Source organism: Leiobunum rupestre, chromosome 2 (assembly GCF_980474605.1).
Source record: "Leiobunum rupestre chromosome 2, qqLeiRupe1.1.hap1, whole genome shotgun sequence".
In the NCBI taxonomy this organism is placed as follows: domain Eukaryota; kingdom Metazoa; phylum Arthropoda; class Arachnida; order Opiliones; family Sclerosomatidae; genus Leiobunum; species Leiobunum rupestre.
The window spans coordinates 27,299,304-27,326,009 of record NC_143385.1 but is presented as its reverse complement, the minus strand read 5'-3'; the positions used below and the strand labels follow the sequence as shown (position 1 = coordinate 27,326,009).

General features: G+C 33.5%; 1 protein-coding gene across 2 annotated transcripts; it reads right to left on the bottom strand.

The window, feature by feature from the left end:
- LOC149957238 (tolloid-like protein 1) lies at positions 1-25,901 on the bottom strand. 2 transcript variants are annotated; one of them, XM_090164752.1, is made up of 20 exons: positions 25,802-25,901; positions 23,575-23,688; positions 21,288-21,439; positions 20,423-20,741; positions 17,481-17,641; positions 17,220-17,406; positions 17,010-17,135; positions 11,696-11,856; positions 11,437-11,623; positions 11,227-11,352; positions 8,597-8,757; positions 8,337-8,523; positions 8,154-8,279; positions 4,361-4,521; positions 4,116-4,302; positions 3,906-4,031; positions 3,721-3,830; positions 3,427-3,640; positions 3,107-3,363; positions 1-597 (listed from the first exon to the last, which is right to left on the bottom strand). In XM_090164752.1, exons 2-20 carry the CDS (start codon positions 23,669-23,671, stop codon positions 481-483), a joined length of 3,162 nt encoding a protein of 1,053 aa, XP_090020878.1. In that variant the 5' UTR covers positions 23,672-23,688; positions 25,802-25,901; the 3' UTR covers positions 1-480. The 2 variants fall into 2 exon arrangements, with proteins under 2 accessions (XP_090020878.1, XP_090020879.1); XM_090164753.1 differs by having other exon boundaries at positions 3,721-3,827.
- Between the last annotated feature and the right edge of the window lie 805 nt (positions 25,902-26,706).

Below are 26,706 nucleotides of genomic sequence, written 5' to 3'. Positions count from 1 at the left end.
ATTAACAGTAATAATTACCCTTAAAGGACTAACTTTTCAAATCACAAAACAAACGCCCACGAATTTAGTTATAGCTCTAGCTTAAAGGGTTCCGAATTTTGGTCAACTACTAGGGCCATAGGCTTAAATGAGGGTTTATACTATTCCTGAAACTAAATATCTCCGAGACTAACTATAAAAAATATATGCATGAATAAATGAAATTGTTATTATAACATAATTGTGGGCCCTTTGACTTCTGGGAAAGACAAAGCTTACAGGAATAATTAGTAATTATTAACTAACACATGCAAGTGTTAAATAAAAAAAATAAGAAGGAAGCTTATACGAGCGTATTTAGAAATATATTGAATTATTACAAAAACAATTTTTTTAATTTTTCACATTCACATAAACTGACTTTAGAGGTAGGACGTCTAGATGCAAATTTTAAATGTTGGCAATAAATTTAATTTTGGCTTTCATGAGGTCCTTGAAGTTTCAGACGCTTTCTTGCACTTCTTGGTAGGATGCTGAGAATCCTTTGCCAGTATTGGATTGGTCGGTACGGAATCGGAGAAGCAAAGAATCTCCTGATGAGGTAAGCTCGGGCGGAACCTACAAGGGTCGGATACGTATTATCAAAGATTGTGTAGATAAAGTGTGAAAACATTTTACAGAATAGGGGTTTCTATAAAATAAAACCATACCAATTAAAAGAATAAAATGTTTTTATATGCATCACGAGCGCATGTGTTTTACTTGAACACGACTTTTACACGTGGGTTTCAGATATTGTCGCATGACCTCCCGTATTTTATAGAAACATTTACTGCACACGTGTCTCCAAATAGCGTCATATTTAAAAACTAAATTGGTACCATAGATTCAAGTTTCTAATAAACGGCTTTATTCCGAAGACGTTGTCTAGTTAAAAATCTGTTGTTCCCACTCAGCCAGTGGTGTAAATAGCTTCCCTCAGACCCCGCAATGAAGATGTCAGGGGGCCCTAAAATCATTAATCGTATTAGATGCCTAGTATTGGGTAGAGCTCATCTTTGCAATAAGTCATATTAACTAGGATAAGGATACTTTATATTATCTAAAATGCCTCGAAAATATTTAAAAGGTTCGCGGAAAATCAAATTAAAGGATACGAAAGAAGAAGAAGCTTGAAAGAAGATTTATATTAGCTCCATGTTCAAAGCTTCAAAATTAGGTTATTCATCAAATTCATCTGTTGAAGAAACGTATTCAGTCAACAGTGATTTGTGGAATGAGATCGAATAACGAAACTACCAAATGCATACTGTTTCAAAGAGCCCAAATTTGAGTCAAAATCAAAAAATGGTCCGTTTCAAATAATATTTAAATTTTTGTAATAAGGAAATAATGGAGAGTAACGCAGCAACAATAGGCATACTGATTATGAGGGAATAGTTTCCATATAAAATATAAAACACCATATAGAGGCCTACTGTTTACGAAAAGGGAGAAAAGGAATCTTTCCATTTATTTACGGAGTCAAACATCTTTGGCAGAAATAAAATATCTATTGTAAGGACCCGCCTTTATATAGCAAGTAGTCTGCCAGATTTATGCACCGCATTTCAGGAATATTTAACTTCACCAGTTACTTCCGCGTCCACTGAAAGGCCCTTTTCTAATCTAAAATAATCAAAACATTCTTAAGAAAACCCATGACAGATTCTAGGTTAAGCGATATAGCTGTGATGAGAATTGAGCGTTAAACGTGCCGAAAACTGGATTTAGATGAAGTGGTGGCAAAATGTATGTCAAAGAAACAAAGTAGATTTAGGAATGTGTAATTATTGAATAACATTGTTTTTAGTGATATGTCGTTATTTAACGTAGATAGTTTTGGAAGACTCAAAGACTCAGACCATGATAGCTTGGAGAGGAACCATGACCGATAGTGACTCCAGGGACGCCGCTGCTGGTCCTCAATCACATTTTATATAAGAGTAATTACCTTTACGAAGTCCCGGTTATAAGTGGCCCCAAAACCAGTTTCGCGGGGGTAGGGATGGGCGGAGACCTTAGTTACGCCACTGCAATGACCTTTATGATTATTTTTAGTTTATATTAGGAGAATTCAGTTTAATATAAAATTGAATTTCATCTTTAAATGGCCTACTACAAACACGTCCGCTTCAGAAATAATTGATAAAATCAATTAATGAAAAGATCAATACATGTTTGGAAAGAAGATAATTTAAGCGGTCATATAAAGCGCATTTCATTTAACTTTTATCTCTCTGCAGTGCCATATTATCCCATAGCGTCGAGGTTCTTTGGGTTCCTCAACCATTGCTCTTAATGGGCTCCTAGGCTTCAGCCTACTCGGCCTTATCCGTCTCTCGCATTGTTTGTAATTCATACATTGAAATTCTCAATATTCAATTTAACTTAAGTATGAAGTAAATTTTTCATGATGTTGGTACACTATAGATCATTTTGATTGGACTGCCCTGTCACTGCAGCAAGAAAAAAACACCACGGGGGATATTTATCTGCAGTTAAAACCTCAATACAAAACATTTAATCAGCTGACACTAAAGGCTTTAAAAACTGTTAGTGAATCAAGATTCCCTCAATATTGACAATCAAACACAGATATTGAACGTTTTAGATTAAGTTATTCGCCAAAATCTCTTTAACAGTTGGAAAACAACGCTTTTTTTAATAAAACGTCCATTTTCACACCAAAAATAGTGATATTATTTACATAATTTATTTCGCAATAGTGGACCAGAATATGAGCCGTTTCAGTGACACCACTTTCCATAATGTTTCGTCCAAATAAGTTAAACTTGGTCATGGTCACACTGGAGCTTTAAACCTACTTTAAACCGGTTTGAATTCCAGATTCGACCAATCAAAGGGGGGGGGGGGACTCGCAAAGAAAACTGATTTAAAGCTAAAGTATGAACGCAGCTTGAAGGTCTAAGTGTTTGTCAATTATGAAGAAACCATATAACTTTTTTACTCTTAAAATGGCTTTTACATTATGCAATTTTTCCCAATTTGAAACGTTAGTAAGCCAACTACCCACATTTTTAATTCAAGCTATTAGAAATCATTAAATACATAAAAAGATGCATACACTACTGCCACAGTATCGCCCCAAGAGCCTTTTCGAATCGTCATGTCCGTCATAAACCTCTACGAAATCGAATTTGCAATTTTGTTCAATCTCCATCTCAAAAGTCCAGAATTTCAACTTGATAAAGCAGCCACCTTCCTGGTCGCATTTGATCACCCAATCACAGTTTTGTTGGTCATCGTACGGGAGGTCGCCGAAAGTGGAATGAGAGTACAACTGGTTTAGTGACGCAGTAGCTACCAAATCACCGCCACAAACTATAGGAAAAAAAAACTTGGACTCAAATTAACAATCCGTTGGAGAAAACTAGTAAACCGAACTGGTGCTATGAGATGCTTTGAAGCCTCTTCCATGTAAAGGCGAGCCTGATTTAAAAACCATGTACATGTGGTTACTGGAAGTCAAAATAGGAAGAGGTACGTTGTTTCCACAAAAGCTACCGAGTGTTGGTGCCTCGATACTATCTCCATCGTAAATGGTAATATGTTCGTACGAACAATCTTCGTGGGCCTTCAGTTCAAACGCCTCAAAAACCTAAATACGAGGCAAATTTTCAAGAGTTGAGAATAACATAGCTAATTATATTTCGTCTACAAAATGAAATCAAAACTAACAAGATTAATTCTATGTCCAGGCTTGGTACTAATGTACCACGAGCAATCTCCTTGACCAGGGTGGTAAACCGTAAAATCTGTAGTATTTATTTGATGGAAACAATAACCTACTAACAAATTGCGACAAAAAGAATTGTAGTTCATTCAGGCAATAACGCTTTTGTAGGTTAAAATAGAGTTCTCACTTTCTCGACATTCCTGTTGGTTTTCATGAAGAACAAACCCTTTTTGGCATAAGCATATATAACTACCGATGGTATTGGTGCATAGATGCTGGCATCCGCCGTTGCTTATGGCGCATTCGTCTTTGTCTAGTATGATATTCGAGAAACATTACAGTTGTTGGGCACTTATCCTTCCTAGTTGCTACAAAAATCGCGGGCATTAATTCATACCGGTAATGAAAACTGCGTTAAAACCACTTCTTTGCACCGAACTGTCGGAGGTGAAATTAATGCGAAGGTGATTTCGTTCGGATGTGATGACAGGTGGAAGGTTCATTCCGCAAAAAACCCCGTGCCTAGACATCTCGTTTTCTCCCATCTGGCTGAGGACAACCACTTTATCGTACTTGCAATCTCGCTACGAATAAAACAGTGGTACCGTTGATATAAAAATGAACGGATCAAGAAAAACATACGTAGTCTCCTTCCACATCGAAATGAGTAAAAGTGAGCGTGATTATGTACTGAGGAGGAGCTACGATGTCCCAAGTACAGTTCTTATTGGTTGGATAGAGATCAGGAAAAGATGGACTGCTGATGTTGCCGTTGGACATCTCAATTACGCTGCCACAAAGGTCTAAAAATATGAAGCATTCAAGAACGATCTTTATTGCTCCCTAAGTTCTTAAATAAACAATTTTACCAGTAGTCATTGACAGAATTTGCCCGTTTGTCAACGAAAGTAAATCTAAATTGCTCATACAATACAACTATAAACCTTAATTCAAATAAAAAGCATTGTGTTTTTTATATTTAAAGTGCTCTTTTCTCCGATTTCTTTAGGTAGATATTAAAAAATGGTTTAGAAAATAATCATTCGAAATTTACAGAAATGGTTAATATAACAAATATTCGGAAATTTGGAAAATGATTTAGACAAAGAATTTCTTAAATTTAAAAAAATTAGTAAAGATCAGTTAAATGGGGTTGGAGATCACGTATGTAACGGATTCTGAGTAGCACATATTTTCAACTAATATTTCAGAGACAGATTGTATGCGGCAGAAGATTTTCTGTCCGTAATTGTATAAAATGAATGGGATTTTGTTCCATAAAGGACATGAACGAGTTCAGTGTCAGCTGTTTTTATCTGCAATATTGAGAGTATTTTTCTAATAACAAACACAATGTTTAAGGTTTTTTTAAAACGTTAAATAAGCTGTTTAAATATTCAATATTGAGGTTTTAATAACAGCTGAATAAAAGCAACCTGGTTGTTTCGTTGTCACGATGATAAAATGTTCGCTGCAGTTGTATCGCAGTTCAAACAAAATAATGTGCTGTGAACGCATATCATGAATAACTAGCTTTACATTTGATCAATGTTAAACATTCCGAGTTGAAATGTACTTTAAATAACAAATGTAAAACAGGTAAACATTTATTAAAACTAGATAAATGTTGCTCCTGGTGGCAGGACTACCTAAGACCGTTTGAATTTACCCAAATATGCTTTACATTTAAAAACAATAATTGTTCTATGCTTAAAATTATTACAAAAAATGCCATTGTTACCTTAACTATTTTTTAATACCTGCCCCTTAAAAAATTCCAACCTTTAATGCTACCATTCAAAACTGATCTAAAAAATGGAGTTATTTTTAAATATAGAAACACATAAAACAACGTGTATTAACTCTGGCCGGTAAGCCAGAGTTATTTATGGGCCGAACATGCTTTCCTATGGGAAACGACAGTACACTAGAAGGCAGGAAAAAATATAACTTTTTGTTCACTTTTAGAAAAAAAGACAATTATTTTCAAGGTTTTTCATGCCCAAGATTCAGCATTAAAAGCGTGGTTTTCACTTGGCGGTTTTTGGGCGAAAAAGTCCGGCGTCGACGGAAAATGGGCGAAAATTTCCGTCAACGCCGGATGGAAATTCCGTCGGTTTTCGGTTTTGTACCGTGGCGATTTTCATTTCTATTTTTTTCGCGCAGTTGGGCGATTTCGCTCTTTTTCAACCAATCAAAAACCATTTTCGAAAGGTGACTGTGACGTCAGGGGGGATGGTTAATTTCCTGCCTCTTGCATCCGGAACTCGGCCACGTGCTTTTCTGTGAATTTTGGAACGTGTTTTTTTCTTGATACCCTTGTTGCCTTCTTTTCCAGTATGTTTCTTTCACACAAACCGATCTTTCATTACTCATATTTCTTTGAACACGATAGTTCATGTAAAATAACATTAAATTTTAAATGCTTACATGAGCTCTAATCAATAGTTCACTATTATGATCAGGTAAATCATCCATTTTTAGGCCTAGGCTTAAATCTACACTCGCCACTATCAGACGAAAGCCGACGAACTCGCTGCCAGAAAAAAATCGCTTTATTTCCGCACTAAAAAAAACGCCAAGTGAAAATGCTAAAACGCCGACAGTGAGCGAAACGTCGAAAACCAAATCGCCGACGTCGAACTTTCTGTCGGTGATTTTCCGCCAAGTGAAAACCAGGCTTTAGGGAGGCTAGCGGCATTATTCTTACTGTCAACAATGATTGTGTAACACATTAAAATTGCAATACTATACAAGATTTACTCGACAGTAAATAAGAAGATACTAATGGCTTTCCCTCATAGACAAATTTTTGACATGTCTGCTTTCATTGGCTAGGAAGTTCGTGAGCTGGCAGCCATGTTACAAAATTAAAAATAATATTTCGTAAAGCATCGCCTCAAACTATTTTTAAATCTTTTCAGTGTAAATAAATGTATATTTTATAAATAAATTTGGTTGAGATACATTTATTTAGGCGTACATAAAATAACCATAATCTTGTTTAAATTAATTGTAATCAACATTTAAAAACTTAAGCCTTAGCACCCCTGTACGTATACGGTAATAACTTCCTTATATAATCATTAATCATTCTGGATCGATTGGTTTTTACATATTTAATGTAAGCTATCACATAGTACTAACTATTATTACTAAACATTTTTATTAGAGTTAATGGTTCATAATCTTTTTAAATTAATTTTATTTCACTTTTAAAAACTTATGCCTACGCATGCATGAATGTAAAACGGTAAGAGCTGCAGTATCCAAAATTCCCGGTAAATTAATTATATATTATCAATTATTATTATTAAATATTTAATCATTGTTAACTATTGTCAGCTATTAAGGGCTTTACCGTTTAATACAATTTTGAAATTGGCACCTCAAATATAAAAATTAGTATGACATCTCTTATGGGTTATGGCAAAGATAATCACTTGATCAGTAGAGATGTGGGTTTAAGAAATATTTCGCTGGCCTGTTTGTATCTTGGATAAATTATTTTTACAAACTTTTTGCCGCATCATTGTTATCGAAATAAACTATTGTACAGAAATGGTAATTATTGCATAAGCGTTCTTGCGAGGGTATTCTTTCTCTATTTTTAATCAATATTACATTACGAAACTGATCTGAAACAACGTTTTCTCTTGTTCCGTTTTCATATTACATAATCACATGGAATTCAACTACCAAAATGCTATAAATACCAAATGTAAATGTCAAAATATTAACCATTTAATAAAAAAGACTATCCAAGTAGCTTTGTCTTTCAATTTCAATATTAATGACCTTATGCAAAAATAACCTATTACATTCCGAAGATTCAATCTGTGAAAATCTACAATTGGCGTTCCAGATGATCTAACGCTGGGTCCCTTTTAATGCGGATGTAAAATAAAAAGTTTCGCACTATATTTAATTAGAAGTCAATTTGACATAAAACAATTAAACGTTAAGTTGAATATAATATATTTAAAACTATTTTATATACTGTTAACTACATTCAATAATAAAGTAAAATATCCTACAGCAAAGTACTGATCCGTTATATTAAATATATGGTTTTTAAATAAAAACTTTTTATTTTCCAGCTTATGGCTTTCTTTTACAAATATGAATTTTAGGCAAAATATGCCCCGTTTTCTGTTACAGTTTCAAGGCTCAAATTTAAGGGAAGGGTTTAAAATATATTAAAGGTGAGGAAAATCGATCGAAATTATTTTAGAAATAAACTTAGCTTTTGAAAATTCCAAAAACCAAAATCTGTAAACCTAAAACATTTTCAACTTCATAGATCTCAACTACTCCCCCTTAAATCAACCTTTCAACTGCTTTGATAAAAGCATTTTTTATTTAATTTCCAGATGGGTTGGGGTAAAAAGATCCAATTCGCGGGCAAATAATTTCCTAAAGACAAGTTTCTTACCTTTTTTGCAGTCGTGTTTATTTTCATGTAGAACGAACTCTTTTTGGCAGTAGCACAAGTAACTACCAACTGTATTTGTGCATAGATGCTGACATCCGCCGTTGCTTATGGCGCATTCATCTTCATCTGGAAAAATTATCTCGAATATTTAAAGCTCAAAAAATAGCGAGCACTTATTCTTACCGCTGGCGAAAACTGCGCTAAAACCGCTTCTTTGCACCGAACTGTCAGAGGTGAATTCGATGCGAAGGTGATTTCCCTTGGATGTGATGACGGGTGGGAGGTCCGTTCCGCAAAAAACCCCGTGCCTGGACATCTCCTTCTCTACCATCTTGCTTAGGACAACCACTTGGTCGTACTTGCAAACTTGCTACGAATTAAACAGTGCGACAGCTAAGACGTGTTTTCCGCGATTCTAAAATAGATGAATAAAAAACACTCACGTTTTCAGCTTCCACATCGAAATAAGTAAAATTGAGCGTGATTCGATACTGAGGCGGAGCTATAACGTCCCAAGTACAGTTCTTATTGTTTGGGTATAGGTCGGGAAAAGATGGACTGCTGATTAAGCCGTCGAACATATAAATCAAGCCGCCACAGAATTCTATAAAAAAGATTGAAGATTGATGTTTTTTCACCAGAAATGATTTTAAGCTATACCGAATTATTAAATAGATTGCCGCAACTGAAGAAGCAGAAATGTGATAAATACACAAGATGGGCTATCAAAATTTTATTTTGAAATCAAATTTGTTAAGTACTTAAGTATAAGTAGTCTCTTTTCAAATTTGTAAAGATAAAAACTTCTAGATTTTCGACGACCTCAAAGACCCTTAAGCAGGCGAAGCTACTTAAAGGCTTTTCTCTGAAATGGATGTTAATCATTTTCACATACACGCAGGTGAAATTTGATGTGATATTCTTTACCCATGCAAGTAAAATTAAGAAGCCGCAACAGCTTAAGTAGCAGGCTACAATTCCTACTAAGATCATTCATTGGTTTACACCATATGCACCAATTTGGCAATAGCCTAGAGTGTAAAGCTTCCAACAACGAATGGATCAGGCTATTTAAGACGTAATTTTTAGATATCTGAAGGCATGTTAATCAATTAAATTATCCTCAGCCTTCAATCTATTTTCTAAATTTATATGCGTATATAATTAATTTCGTTAGATTCAGTTAATTGAACAGCCATATGGCTTCAACGTTTAGTAAACATAAAATGAAGGAATTTAATCTTTGAATATGTTAAATCTTTAACTAATGCATCTGAAATAAACTAAATGATATTTAGCTTAAGTTATTATCTCTTTTTGTCCCGGAGCAAGCCAATAACTGTTGTTACATGTAGATATTTTTATTTTTCAGGATACTTTAAAATAGTAAACCAGGCTTGTTTTCGGACGGCTTTAAATTAGTTAGCTATAAAACGATGCTATAGGGTTCGCTGTCGCATTATTATAATATTTTGAAGTCACAACGACCATTAGCTTATTTTGATGAATAACACCATATAAAACATAATATTTTATACGCCTGCCATAAAAACAATTATTTTAATAAAACCTTCCACAAGGGATATGACGTAAATCGCGGCACTTTCAAGTCTGGGATAAAAAAAGCGTCTTTAACTTCTTGGAAGAAAACGAAAATTAATGAAGCAGCTCTTGAGAAAGATAAGAAATCCTCGCTCCTTTATGCCATTGCCCATCTAAAGTAAAGCTCATGTCTCGCGACCACGAGTTTAATTTCCACGTTAACCTTGCCAAAAGCGCCATCATTATAAGAATTTTCCATTTTTGGGTCAACCTATTGTGAAACAAGAAATCATTGAATTTTTTCCATATTAAGGCAAGTGATGAGTGAATGTGCAATTTTTGATAACAGTTACCATGAGTTTCATATAAATGGTCTACATTTTAAATCTTGTAGATATTTATTGGTTTTATAATTTTAAATGCAGAAATTAGTAATTTTCTTAAGAGTTCTGTCTTTTAAGAGAAGTTTAGCTTACCGATTCAAGGCATTTCCGCCATTTTGAGATCAAGCCATTTTTTTAATTAAAAAAATGATGTGTAGAACTCTTTGAAAGAAATCGACGAACAAAGTTTACATAGTTGCTATTACAAATTAAAGCACCTACACGTCACTACGTTTCTCAATAAAGTATTATAAAAAATAAGTCAGCCAGAATTGTTACAGACTCACATTTCAGTAGTTCCTAAGAGGATTTTTCCAGAGCAACGATGTTTTTTAAATGTCACGAAGCTTAATATTAAAAACAAATTTGCTAATTTTTCGGTATAAAGCTTTCGTTTCTTTGCAAGCGTGATGTTATATTTTGAGAAAATATCCGATAGTTTAGATCCAACAATAATAGATTTTATAGACAAACCCTAAAAATTAACCTGTGTGTGATAATAATCAATGTCATAAAATAAAAAGCAAATATTTCATCAAAAATGAAAAGATTACATATGACGTTCTGGAAGAATTAGCAGATTGTAACACCAAAATTTATAGAAGCTTGTATATCTGTCAGTAATTCGTTTATTAAGCATTTCTTCAGGGAGTCTTAATTTAATCGGCCATTGCATTTTTCTCAAAAACTATTTTTGCTAGAAGCGTAAAATTCTGGTTTTGGCCGAATTAAAAAAAGACGAGAAAATTACCATGTTGTTTGTTTAAGTCAACAGTTAAAATAGTCAGAATTGGGAATTGTTTTTAAATTTTAACATTTATAAGTAATAAATATGCTTTTAAATTTTTACTCATCATAAGCCTAGAGGAAATTCCGCAAATGTTATTTAAATCCATTTGCACTACGTTAAACCAAATGTTATAACCCAAATATAGATTTAATTTGCAAAATACGAGGAAGCTAAATAACTGCTTTCTATTTTGGAACATCCATAAAAAAATATTTCTGGTTTAAAATTTGAGATAATACAAAAAAGGTTTTATTTATGTTACCGAGAAGTGTATAACGGCACGCATTGTAAGAAGGGTTGGAAAATTGCGTCCAATTTCAATGCCAGTGACGCTTTTAAAAAAAGAGGAGTTTCTCACCTTTTATGCATTCGTGTTTATTTTCATGAAGAATGAACCCTTTTTGGCATAAGCACCTGTAACTTCCTGCGGTATTTGTGCATAGATGCTGACATCCGCCGTTGCTAATGGCGCATTCATCTTTGTCTGGGATGATATTTGCGAAACATTAAAGCTGCCGGGCAGTAAATCTTTGAAGTAGCTCCAAGAATAGCGAGCACCAATTCTTACAAGTGAAGAAAATTGCCATAAAACCGGTTTTCTGCACCGAACTGTCGGAGGTGAATTCAATGCGAAGTTGATTTCTCTCCGATGTGATGACGGGTGGAAGGTCCGTTCCGCAAAAAACCCCGTGCCATGACATCTTGTTATCTCCCATCTGGCTGAGGACGACCACTTTGTCGTACTTGCAAACTTGCTACGAATTAAACAATGTGACAGTTAAAACGAGTTTTACTTGACATAATAATGAATTGATAAAAAAAGTTACGTTTTCTACTTCCACGTCGAAATGAGTAAAATTGAGAGTGATTCGATAGTGAGGAGGAGCTATGACGTCCCAAGTACAGTTCTTATTGGTTGGGTAGAGATCAGGAAAAGATGGGCTGTTGATATACCCGTTGGACATCTCAATCACAGTGCGACAGAAGTCTAATAATATCGATTCAAGAACGATAATATTTTATCCGAAATTATTTGAAGCCATTCAAAATTACCAATGAGATTCCAGCGATCAAAAAAAAAGAAATGTAGTAAATTGACAAGATGAGCTACCCAATTTATGTTTAGAAATCAATTTTTTAAAGCTCTTAAGTCGATCTTTTACTTTTATATGTCGATATGAAATTTATCTTTTTAAATTTGTAAAAATTAAACCATTTAGAATTTTGATGACCGCAAAGACCGCACTTAAAATAATCTGTAAAATAAAGTTCTAATTTGTTATTAAAAAAATTCAATTATTAATTTTTTGACTAATGGAGATGGAATGTACACCAAGAGCTTGTAACCGGGAGAGGGCTGGAAGCTTTTCAAATTTGGTAACTAATTTTGAAATTTGAATTTGCGCCTTTTGCAAAGCTGAAAGATCAGTGAATAAATTCTGAGTTCAAACGGGGGGACAGTAATCAATAAGCGGGAGAGTGAGTGAATGGTAAAGCTGCTTACAAGTTTAGAGTTCCGAAAATTAAAATTACGTCTAATAAGTTCAGCCATCGAACCGACTTTATTGGTATGCGTAGAAAATTGAAGCTAACCACTCTTAGAAAGTATGTACACCGATTACGCCGGATTACGCTTAGATTAGCACTACCAAAGGCAGGGACTTCAAAGATTTCGCGTTATCCCATTAGTACCGTCAAAGGTACGGCTCTGTACACCGATTACGCGGAGTGATCAGCCCCTCGGATTCGACAAATAATTTTAATCCACATCAAGGGCTTCAAGGCATCAAGCGTGGGGCATGGAATCAAAGGGTTTAGAAAATTTATGTTTAAATATCAAAACTATAGCCGTCTTCAATCCACTGAGATCAAGCATTTGTAGCCTCGAGCAAGTTAGTAAGACAAGAGCGCCTTGAGAGGAAACCGTGTTGAGAGGGAGAGAAAAACCTAGTACGGTGGAGAAAGGATGTTATTTGATCAAACACCAAATGCTCACTGAGTTTTGGAGCCTGATTCAGATTGTTTATAGGGCGATAAGTGGTAGGATCCGATCTAGGGTCCTTCTTATGAATCGGCGTAATGTGCGCCTCTTTCCTGGAAGGGGGAAGCTCGTTGAGAGAAATCGAGCGATAAATGAGAAGATTCTGTGGGAAAGCCAATACACTAGAAAGGGATTTCGGTGAAAATGGGTGGAGCCCAGAAGATTTAGAAGTCATAAGTTTACAGAATAAAAAGACAATACCAGCAGGCTGGCACGAAGAGTTCATTAGAGTATCACTGGGGTTTTATGATTAATAATGTATGGTATATATTGAAGTATCTGCACTTCACTAAGTTTTTCAATAAATAATTAAAATATATAAGTCAGCCAGAATATAGACATATATAGACATTTAACGAGGATGATTTTCTAGCGCAATAATGTTTTATAAATGTAGTTAAGCATAATATTTAAAAACATTAACTTTATTTGTCGAAAGGTTTAGTTTATATTGTAAGCGTAATGTAAGATTTTGAAGATATATCTGATTGTTTCGGTCAAACAATAAGAGATTTTTAGACATAATCTTAAAATTAACCTTTAATAATGTTATAAAAGATAAAACAACTATATCTTCAGAATTGAAAAGAGTCCATATTAAGATTTAAAATTAGCGGAATATAACACCTATAACTAAAGAAGCTTGTGTCGATAATTCCTTACTTAACCATTTATACAGGGTGTCTTAATTTAATCGGCCAGTGCATTAAACTCAAAAACTATTATTTCTATAAGCCTAATATTTTCAAGACATTTTTTTCAATAGAAAACACTTCTTTTCATGTAAACGAAACGCCCTAAAATGAATAAAGTCTGGTTTTTGGCCGAATAAAAAATTTACATTTTGTTGTTTACTTCAACATTTTAAAGATTCAGAATTTGGAAATGTTTGAAAATTTAAACATTGAAACAAATAATTAGCTGAACTTTGGTTTGCTGATTATTGTTGTGACGCCCATTTGACTAACTGTGCATTTTTACCTCTCCGAGGGGACAAAGTCCCCTAGGAGGGGTCATACAATCACCGTGTCTGTCTGTCTGTGGGTGGGTCTGCCTGTCTGTTAGGCCTGCCAACGCGTCCGCATTTTCGGGGCAAAGGGTAATCATTGCGTACGCAGTTTCTCGAAATTTCTGCGTTCGCAGTTTCTCGAAGGGTTGGCAAAATCACCGTGTGACGGTGAGCGTTAACGGATTGATTTGCGGTTGGGTCTGGTGTGTCTTTTTTCGTCAACGCTTACCGTCGCGACAGTTTTAATTCAGTTTGATTGGATATTTCGTTATTGCAATGTTTATGTGTAGGTTGTGAATGTTGAGTTCGTGTTGTGAATGTTGTGGGTGTGGATTTTGTTGCGTTTGTGTTATGATGGTTGTGGATGTTGGGTCTACGTGTTTGTACGGGCGTTTTCTCTCCAACTTCTTCTTAATGACTTTGGGACGGAACGTGTGCTGAGTCCAATGGCAGGGTTTCCACCAATTGTACACGGTATTCGTCTTAGTATCAATTTGCGAATCATTGGCGCCGGCCGGGAATCGAACCCGGGTCTGCCTCGTGCTAGAGATTTACTCTAAACACTCAACCACCAACTCTTGCTAGCATACGGTGTTTTTCTAAAAAACAGATTTGGCGAATGTCCTTTACAAAGTTATAACGTTAGGTACTATAATTTATTCTACATCATTTTAAATATTTGTAAATTATATTAATCTTATATTTAATTAAATATTTATAAATTATTTTAATCATATTTTTAATCAAATATTTATAAATTATATTAATCTTATATTTAATTAAATATTTATAAATTATATTAATCTTATATTTAATTAAATATTTATAGATTATATTAATCTTATATTTAATTAAATATTTATAGATTATATTAATCTTATATTTAATTAAATATTTATAGATTATATTAATCTTAAATTTAATTAAATATAAAATTAAATGTAAAATTTGATCGTGATCAGGTATTGAACTCGGGTCGCATTGTAACATTGCGGATAATTCACCGCCGAGCCATTGACTTCCTTAGGGAAAATATTAAAGTAAAGGAACCATTATGATAAGGCGGGTTTTTTTACTAAACGGATTAATACAATATCTGTATATATTGTATATTGAACTTTGTTTGTTTATTCTTTGGTACGGTTTTTTGTGTTGTTTTAAATTTTTGTTTAATTCTTAACAAAATTTCGTTAAAACACAAAAAGTAGTTCATTGTTACCTTTTAATAATGCTTAGAAAAAGGATAATTATTCAAAACTCCCGCGGAAACTATATCAAAGTAATAATATAGCGCCACCGTGTGGAGAACTATCAATCAAACCGGGTAAAAAATATAATCTCTTATATTTTTTGAACTTTAGTCCAATCTCGACGGGTCAAAAAAAACATAAAATATAAGTATATAAGGCCGTTGCCGTCAATATAGAAGATAAAGTCTTTCTTAGTTCTTAGCTGTCAGACGAACTACTACATGACAGGGTCCTGGTGTCGGTCAAACGTTATGAGGTAACTTTGCGGTTTTAATTAGTATGTTCGGTCTTCGGTCAAGAAAAGAGTTAAATTGTGTTTCGCGTTTGGAACGTGAGTGAATGGACTTAAGTGTATGAACAGTGCGTGTTTAAGACTGAAAGTGTTAAAGTAATTGTGAACTAACTCAAGTAAGCTGTAAGATAAAATTGATTGTTATTATTTTTTGAATTGAAATTATCAACTCAACCTGTGATGCTAATTAAGTAGATTGGAAGTAATTAGTAGCAAACAGCTCTCAGCTGTTAATTTAGACAGAGTTAATAGTTAGGTAGTTTAAATTTAGTTCAAATTACTCAGTATAATTTATGATATTTACTTAAGTGTAAGTGTGTTTTGGTTTATTTTTCAATCACGATGAACTAAGACAAATCTAGTCTTAGACACTTGAGTACCAGTTCTGTACAATTACGTAGAAGGGATATATATTGTTGGTTTATTGATGAAAGTTAAATCTAGAACGTTCCATAGACTGTTCTAAATAAAAATAAACATTTATAATTTTGCATAATTCTGGTTGCCATTTTATTTTCTAATCACTCGCCCACAACATTACAGTTCTGGCAATCCCGAATCAAATAAATTTGCGATATAACGGTGACGGGAAATTATTCTCGTTAATTTGTCGCGCGGCCTTAGGGAATATTCTTTTAACAAAATTTCGATAAACTGTCGTTTAATTAAAATCTGCCCGATTCCGTTAAAATTATAAACCAAAAAGCGAACGGTCGTTATAATACCCTCTGTAGATATTTATTTCATTAAAATTTGCTGCGTATTATATTCAACTGATAAACTTGTACTGTAAAAAGGGTTTAATTCAATTGTGCATTGTTATAGTACGTCTAACTCACTGAAGTAACTACTTAACTTATGATATTCTGAATAAATTAAAATTGGTTGTTTCGTCTCAATGTTTATAATTATAATTAAAATTTTATACCGGGCGGGATAGAACTGGGATAACATTTTTAACAAATAACTTTTAATTGCGGAGATTTAACTTTAAGCGGTATCTCGAGAAATTAATACCACTAGGGACAATTCTTCCGAGGAGAGGTTTATTTTGGCTTGCCAACTTGTTAATTTTTGAACTTGTTGTTGATTGTTAAAATCAGACCTGAAGATGCCTCTGTATCAGACGGCGAAACTAGTCGTGCGCTCTGTATAGCGTATTATAATTTTTAATTTTATATTAAAAAGTTTTTACTGTGTAATTAAAGTAGTTTGACTTCGTTTTTTTAAAATAATTATGCTTTTCAACTTTTATTAAAATCCAGATGCCCATAGTGGCATTACTACGTAAAACCAAATGTTATAACCCAAATATACTTTTAATTTGCAAAAGATGAAAAAGCTAAATGACTACTTTCTATTTTGGAACGTTCATAAAAAAGTATCGTTTCAAATTTGAGATACATGTATTATAACGTTTAAGGCTACCATTCAAAGTGATGCGATTTTTTTTTATTTGTTTTACCAATAAGTGTATAAGAAAAATTAAGTGTTGGTTAGTTCAGTATATGATTTCTGTGGCGCTTTTGAAGAAAGAGAAGTTTCTCACCTTTTTTGCAGTCGTGTTTATTTTCTTGTAGAACGAACCCTTTTTGGCAGTAGCATATGTAACTTCCAGCGGTATTTGTGCATAGATGATGACATCCGCCGTTGCTTATGGCGCATTCGTCTTTATCTAGGAATATATTCACGAAACGTTAAAGTTGTTGGGCAATAACCTTTTGTAGTAGCTCTAAGAATAGCGAGCACCAATTCATACCGGTGGAGAAAACTGCGATAAAACCGCTTCCTTGCACCGAACTGTCGGAGGTGAATTCAATGCGAAGGTGATTTCCCTCGGATGTGATGACGGGTGGAAGTTTCGTTCCGCAAAAAATCCCGTGCTTTGACATCTCGTCCTCTCCCATCTTGCTGAGGACAACCACTTTGTCGTACATACAAACTTGCTTCAACAAAACAGTGAAACAGTTGAGACGCGTTCTCCGAGACAGAAAAATGAATGGATCGAGGAAAAACTTACGTCGTCATTTTCCACATTGAAATGAGTAAAAGTGAGCGTAATTCGATACTGAGGAGGAGCTATGACGTCCCAAGTACAGTTCTTATCAGTTGGGTAGCGATCAGGATAGGATGGACTGCTGATAGAGCCATCGGACATCTCAATTACGCCCCCACAGCTCTCTGTGAACGGAAAGAAGTTACAAGACAACTCCAAAATTAGTTTTAATTGAAAAACTAAAGCGGCGGTAATTTTTACTATTAAGTTAGTTCATTGATTTTTTGAAAAACTCATTATGACATTGTTCACGTTATCTTTTATCTACTTATAGGTATTTTATATTCCTTTTCCAAATTAAAGGAATTACAATTTTTTGTAACAGGGGTGAAGAACTAGTAATTACAAGAAAGTTTTTCTAGAATGTTGATGGGTTATTTTTTTGAAATTGTTATACATTATTTTCTTTATCATATCATTTTTACCTGGTCTAAATAAAAACTTTGAAAATTAGGGCCAGGTTGTTCTTTAACTAGTGCGTTCTAATTGGCTTGAAGATAAATTAATAAAATTTAAAAAAAAAATTTCGTTCAAATTGAAAATGATTATTTCATTTTTCGACGAAATGTCAAAATGTTTCATTTAACCATAATATAGCACCGCGTATCGACTAATCGCAGGCAACGTTATCTTAAGATTAATAGTTCTTATTTTATTGTGGCTCTTAATGTCACAGCGTCTTTTACCATTCTTTTACAAGTCTATGAACGCGCGGTACAGTCGCGAGGAATATCAATTTATCTAGAACACGTGCAAGTCACTCGTGCAAAGAATTTACAAATAAAGTTGTGTTTTGGTAAAATTTTGGCAAGTTGGCCAAGACCACTTTTTTCTTTATAAAATCAACTATACACCCTAAAAAGGTATGGGTTAAATATTCTGGGTAAAATTTATTGTTACCCAATTTGAGTTAATTTTAAACCCAATTTTGGGTTGTTCTAAAACTTCTGGGTTATTGTGAAAGGGTTTTGTGTTTGGCTTATTTGCCGGATTTGTCTTATTGCCCAACTTGGGTAAAATGTACCCAAAAACTGGTAAAATTCCATTATGTCGGCTGCTAAACAATCTGATTGTTTGAATGTTGAGTTTTTATTGGTTCATTATTTTAACGTTTACTTGCCAAACCATGGCCAACTTCCCGCGCTCACTACGCTCGCACCAGGCGGCCTATATCCAAAAGATCAAAAATAGCGAAATTCGTTCTTTGCTGCTACGGAGGCGCTGGCGCCACCTCCGGACCTAACTATTAGCATTGAATCGATTGGAACGATTATGGTTTTTCGTTACTTTAAGGAATTTATTGAAAGCTATTCAATATATTCGTAGATGTCAGAGGTAGAATAAACCTTTTTCCATGATTTACAACCCTTTTCAAGCGACAGTGAAAATCACGTGCTTAGAATGAAATGTAAACCAACCGACATGTGGAATTTTTCATCAAACGTTTTGGTTTGGATTTTAAACTATTTGATGGCAAGTAGATAAACTATTAAACTGATATTTAAAGTGATGCAACTAAAATATTAGAGTAACGAGCATAAAAAATACTTTTAATTTGTTTGACGTATTACAATTATTTTATATTTTATGACTATTATGGTATGGAAATTTTTTTCATAAAATATCTATTTCAATATTGAAATATTGAATTCTATGTCCTTAATTAATTGTGACTAAACACACACTTCATTATATTATGTTTTTCTAACTCAAGACTATTTTGGTTAATTTAGAAGTATGTTCTAACAATTAAGTAGCTCGTACAACATTGAGGTTTGCCCTATTGCTGATGAACCACCTATTGGGAAAGGGATAAATAAAATAGTTATCATCATTATATAACATTCCAAGAATATTTTTCATAAACTTTCATTTTTAAATAACCCTTTTACGTCTAAGACATGTCCACCTTTATGTTAGGTGAGAATAGTATCAGACTACGCATACTCTATTTCCATTTTGAAAAATTTTCTTATTTTGAGATTAATCTTTCCGGATAAATGTTTCTGTTATTTAGCTTAAGACCAAAATTTCGGACTCGTGTAAAACAATCTGTGATAAGAAGATTTTCATAGTTTTAAAAACTGTTTGTCAAAATTTCGAGTTCAAAATCAAATTCCATAAGTTTGTGAATTATTATTGTATATTTAAAGTACTAAAATAAAGTGTTTTTTAATTTTTAAAAACGATATTTGACAAGGCCGTAACTGTTGCAGGGGACTGAATTTACATATATAATAAATACCCAGGTAATAGGCTTAATTGTAGATTTTGCCCAATTAATTTGGTCAAATGTCCAATTTTATCCATATAATTGGGTAGTTTCAACTAACCAAATCTTGGGGTAAAATGTAATTATTAACCATAAAATTGGGCAAAAGTCGCATTTGACTAAAATTTTGGGTTAGTAAACAATACCTTACTTTTGGGTTAAATAAAAAAACAACTATTAATTTTTGGGTCATTAAATAAGTGGCCCTTTTTTGGGTTATTAAAATGCTACCCAACCACTTGGGTAGTTTTCCATTGACCCAAGCATGTGTAATTTTTTAACCCCACCTTGGGTTGTTTCAAGTTTACCCAAGTTTCTTGGTAGGTACAATACTGGACACAGATTTCGGTTAAAAATTGGCCCAATTTGGGTAATTTTTAACGCAACCTTTTTTAGCGTGTAGAACATAAAATTATTGAGGTAAAAAATTGAGGTACTAGTGGATTGGTGGGCGCCTGATCCCACCTTTAGAAATGATTGTTATTTGTATTATCTGGGGGATTGCAAGACAATGAAATCATGTGGTTTTAGTGAGCCGTTACTGAAAATACAAGAGGCAAGTTGATACGGAATTTCTAACTTAGCTAAAGGATCACATTCCAGAATCGCAAGGATATTAAAAATTTACTCTGACCTTCACATTTCTTTTCATTAGTTTGAAGTTTGTATCCGAGGCGGCATTTGCAATGGAAGCTGCCCAAAGTGTTGACGCATTCGTGTTCGCACTGATGAGCCGTTTCCTCGCACTCGTCAATTTCCTTGAAGAATACCGCCGAAAAGCCATGTTTTTGAGCTGAGTTGTTTGTGACGAACTTGATGGTCATCTTGTTGCTCGACGACTGCACGTCGTCCGGAATCTCCGTGCCACAAAACGTGCCTAACAACGAACTTCCGTTATCGTGGCCATCCAGGATGTCCAAATAGTTAATTTCGCAGTTGTCCTTGTCCTCGATCTTTGAATGAAGAAAGAGCGAATTTTCACACTAATTGTAATTGTTAGTTTCTACTTTTATTAGCATGCCCTCTTTCACTTTTGACCTAATTTATTTTATATATCGTAGCGCCTCATAGATAAAATTTTAATTTTGTTCTCCTGTAATTCTTTGACCGCTTAAACCCCCTTTAAACTTCAAACTTCGTTAACCTTACAACTTGCCCCCTGTAATATGGACGTTTAGTCCGTGGAGCAAGTGGCTATATAAAAAAAACACAAATTTTAAATTAATTCACAATTATGTTAGTAAGTTGAACTAATTAATGATAAGCGCATCGAACGAATAAAAATTCACTTCCTAAAAGCCAATTATTACTGGTCAGACCCACGCCTTGGCATGCCTCCAAACGCGCGAAACGAGACAAAGAGTCTGATAAAGACAAAATATGTTTGGTAATGTTAAATATTGTTCGCGGTAAATCTTTAAAACGCCAAAGATAAGTTACTGATACATTTATGTTGAACGTAGAGCATAATTAAAATCATATGGTTAGATTTAATGTACCTCTAAAGAGATAAACCTTAAGGCTACTTTGAAAGAATCCGGAACGGTAATATTCCAGACGCATTCTTCGTTGGGATAATATTCGTCTGGAAAGTTGGGACTATGCAATTCTCCTTCGTCTTTAATAATATGTCCACCGCAATTGGCTGTCGCTACGAAAATTAAAAATTTTGAGGTTCAATAATTATATAAGCAACTTTGAAAAAGCTAATTTTCCAAGAGAGAGAACTTTAAATGATGGTTTGAATAGGAACTTAAATTAAAATCATAAATATTGTATGGACTAGAAAGAGTCCAAAAAATGTTTGAAGGTTATTTGTTACTCAGACTGACATTTTAATAACGTTCGTCATCATGAAATGTGTCTTTATGCATTTGGTTTGGATTATTTGGACTACAACTATTTGTTTAAAACCGATCGACGAGGGAAATGATTATTCTCACATTTGGAACGGATTAAAATTTTAAGTTCATTTTTAGCAAAAAAAATATCTATTCTGCGAAACGCTAATTTCTTATTCGTTTCAAATTGGATTCAATTGCGAAACCTTTGAAATGCACGGAACTATGATGATAGATAAGTAAAGCCACCCCTCACCAAAAGGTGTAAGGGAATCTTGCAGCAATGTAAATTGTCCACAATAAAGCTAATTCTGCATTCCTTCACGTTTTTGAGGGCTCGTTGAACCTCACTGCAAATTCAAAAAGCACATTTAGATCATTTAAGCACACTTCTGGATCACTTTCAGTGATTCAGTAATGATCCATGGGCGTAATTGGAATGATCTAAATGTGATCTAATGCTGAACCAGCATTTTACAGTTGTTATCTTAGAATGCACTCTAAGAGATGTGTGTGATCTCATAGTGAATCAAAATATTTTCAAGATCATTGGCTCACTTAAAGATCACTTACCAAATACGGTATGCACATATGTGATCCTAATGTGTACATTTAATATAGTTCCATAAACAAAGGCAAATTTCTTAATGATTAGATAATACTAAAATAATTATTTACTAAATTGAGTTCAATATTGTTAGTTGATTAAATCCAATTTCATCATTTCATAAAATACAAAATATACTTATGATGATAAAATCCAAACAATCATGCTGTTTAAATAGAATTCAATCAGAATTAAGTTCTATACAAAATTGTATGTAAAATCCAATTTCATTAATTCCAATTTAATCATTATTATGTTCATTAAATTCATTCATTTAACTTGATCTATTGCTACCCCACTCTGAACTTTACTGGTTGAAAGTGTATTTCAGTTTACTAGCTAGGAAAATGTTATAATAAATTTGAATCATAACCTTCTGTTTTAATTTTTCATTAAGCCGTGTAAATTTTACAAGGCAGAATAACTTATTTCCCAATCCCACTCTAGTCGTAAGACCTTTTAAAATTATTCTTGAATATTTCATTTTGGTGTAAAATTTAAAAAGTCAGGAATAAAATTAAACTCAAATTCCCATTATTTAATATTGTACTAATTTCTCCCACCTGGTAATGTGTGAGAGGTGTACACAGACTAATTGGATTACTTTTAAACTATATTAAGTGGTAACTGGTCATCGATTTTCATATCAGCTGCGTTATGTAAATTCAGTGGCGTAGCGAGAAATTCGGCAAGGGGGGGGGATCGAAGTATGTGGAAGTTAAGATGGTGGTTGAGAAGGGGCTGGAAATTTAGTACAGTAAAAGGTAGGCCCAAGTGGGTCTGGACCCGGAACCCCCCTTGTCTACGCAACTGCTAGAAATGCTATCAACTTTAATCACAACCTTCTGTTTTCATAAATTTTACAAGCCATATTAACTCATTTCCCAATCTGAGTCCACATGTAGAGTGGTTAACAGTGTATTCCAGTCTGTCAGCTGATTCCACCCTACAAATGCTCTCAACTTTAATCACAACCTTCTGTTTTCATTAAGTCGTGTAAATTTTACAGCTGTCTTTTATAAAAATCAAAGTTAGATTTTTTTTCTAAGGAATCCGTAAGAAATCTTTGGTCATTAGATTTTTTAAAACTAAAACCTTAAAAAATTAGAATAATATTAGAGGCTTTGTAGTTGCTATATTCAATCCCAAATAACGATTTAGTTATTATAGGCAACTACTTTTAGAAATTGACTTGGGGGTACGGTTTCTTAACTTACAAATAAATAATAAATAACCTTAGATTTTATTTTTATATAATATTTGAAAGGTTAATATATTTTAATATTCTCGTACGCAAGTAGATTTAGTTGAAAGTTAACATTTTTATGAAACTATTACTTTCGAGATTATAATCAGTGTCGTTTAGGCAACCAATGATCAAAGGCCAATTTAACAACAGCGTCCAAGAAAGAAACTTCAGAATCCACTGCAGCATTTTCTCTATTCTAGTGTCTAAAAAACAATTTAAAAGTTAGAAGTTTCAATTATTAATATTTCTTAGAGTTATAAAACGCATATTAGGCAGTTATTTTGGAAGATTTAAATTTTTATTTATACCAAAAAAAATATTTGTTCAAATAGTGACATCCCAGGTAACAATAGCACGTGTTTTGTGTGGTGTAAATTTGTTATTTATAGTTTAATACACTTTGTCAAATTTCACACGTGTTGTACACGTGTGATTTTGATATTTTATAACATTTGTGTAAATTAACACGTGATCTCAGCGTGTTTGTGAGGTTGAGAGCACAAGATTCCTTAGTCGTGTAAATATACACCTGATTTTCGCGTATTTGTTTGGTAGAAAAGACACGATATCCTAGTTGTGTAACATAACACGCGATCTCCACGTACTGATTACGTTTACGAAAGAACGACACTCATTTCGTGTAATTTTAGGTAGAGGGAACACAATATTCTAAATGTGTAAATTAACACGTGATCTAGGCGTATATTATTGATAGAAATGAACTGTTATCCAATTCGTGTAAAATAACTCGTGCTCTCCGCGTACTGTGTGCGTAAACGAAAACACGGCACTCATTTTGAGTAAATTATCACGTGATTTCTGCGATTTGGTTAGGCAGTTGTGTAAATGAGTGCTCGGCACTATCCAGCATTATCCGTTATTTTTCATATAACCGCCAAAATCGGTTATTTTTATTCGTTTTTCAACTTCAAGTTAATTGTAAAGATTATTTATTTCAGAAAAGTAAAAAACAAATGCAATCCGATAAAATAACTTTAAATCTAAAATATATATACATATATATATTCTTTCTAAGTAAGCTAAAGTGATTAAACAATATATATTTTATTTGCAAGTAAGCTAAGAAATTAAGCGGGTCAGACAAATTATTGGAAAACGACCAAAAGATGTTTATGTGATGTTTACCTGATATTTTATACAATTGATAATTTATATAAGATATTCCTCAAATAAGAATTGATTAAATAAAATAGCTTAGTTACGCAAAGCCATCAATTATTTTATTCGTTTTATTCATTTTTTGAATTATGGAAAAATAGTTTTTTTTTTATCTTATAAAATAGCTATTATAACTGGAAAAAAGTTATTTTAAATCTTCCATTATATTTTTTTCACTGAGAAAAGACAATCTATTGAATGGCAAGTTTCAAAAATAATTAGTTCTGATTAATTATCTATAAATGCCACAAAAAAGATATTTTATTTTTCGTTTTGGCAATTTTTTGTCAAAAATGGATTTTAGTTTATAAAATCCCTAAACGGGCAAACAAGAATAAATGCAATAGTCATAATCTGTTACGTTAACATGAAGTTATACACTTATTAGTATTTAAGTTCATCGCTTATTAGTAATATAGTCATCGTCTACTTATATTTTTGCTCATAATTTATGTAATTACAACAGTAACGAGTCTTAACTATATCATTCGACCAAATTCCCATATAACAGAAAAGAAACTGCCAATTAGACAGTTTACAAAAAGAATAGCCGCTTCAATAAATTCCACTCTCTTTTTCTTACTTCACCTACGCGCATGCGCGTGTCACTGAATAAAATAGTCTCGAGTTTATGTTAGTTTTATTTGTAAGACTAAAGTTGATAGCGCGCGCGTGCATTTGTTCTTTTTCAGGAGGCGCGTGTAAAATTAAACGATACCTTATTTTAGGAAAGAAAGCGCCTTCTACATTCAGTCGTGTTAACTACTCTGTTGAATTTGGCAGACGACTTTTGAATTTTCCGTATAAAAAGTTCTTTCTTATATCACTAAAGCCTCGTTCACACTAGACACTTACGAAATGTTTTAAACCGGTTTCGAAAGATCAAATTAAACATTTTCGGTGTCATCAAGTGTATTAAAAAGCATAGGATGAATACATTCGACAATAAAATTTTACAATTTGATCTTTCAAAACCGTTTTAAATTCTCTAGCGGCTTGTATTTAATGGTTATTCTAAAGGTTGCTCTTTTCGCACTAGAGTTAACGAATAATTATCTCATAGAGCCTTGCTATACAAAGCGGAACTGAATGATGAAACGAAGCAAGTTCATATATAATAAATTAAAAAACTCTTACTTTGGAAGTTCGGAGCTCAATTTGGAGAAAAAGACCATTCGCCTACGAAGCGAGTCCGACTAGACAAGCTTAGTGCGATAAAATATAATTACAAACAGAGTCGTACGAAATAGCTGGCTTTTTCCGGAGAGCAGTTGACATACTCACTAGGATAGTTCTAATCTTAACTCTTGAACACAGGCTCAAAGTTGAAAAGTGCCGATATATCTCGAGAAATAAGGGTTGTGTTTAAAAATGCCCCTGCTAATAAAATTAATGGCGGGTACAGGGACCGTTTGGAAAAAGCAAAATGAGAAATTTGATATTTCGATGAAATGGTTACACCAATTGATTTCGTTCCTAACTTCTTAAGGATGACAAAAAATTATCTTATGATAACATTAAATATGTTAAGTAAATCAATGCGTGGCGACTAACTCTATAAGTAACAAGAATGCCACTTAGAATGAAAGCATTGCTAATCTACGCTTATCGTGAACGAAATATGATCGAACGTTTCTTCATAAAACATGTACTTGCGATATCTAGAGAATGACGAATTTGATACTTTAAAGAAAATATTTTGTTTTATGAAAAACCTATTTACGTATATTTATTTTAAACTTTAGTTAAGTTATTTTCGAACAAAAAAATCTCAATTTTAAATGAATTTAAAAAATATTGCCATCCTTGATCTTCCATGAAGGCTTGAATAGGCCTTTCCATAACATAAGCTACACTTGATAGGCTGGTGTTTATGTAGCTCTTTCAACAGGAAATACTTAGCAGATCAGTTCCGTTTATACTTAAAAACCAGGTTCCTAGTCGAATTTACCCTCATGTCCTGGGCTTTTCGTAGAAAAACGTCATCGATACGTCACTCGTGACGCAGCAGCCACATTAAAACAAAAAGGCTTATGTTGGTT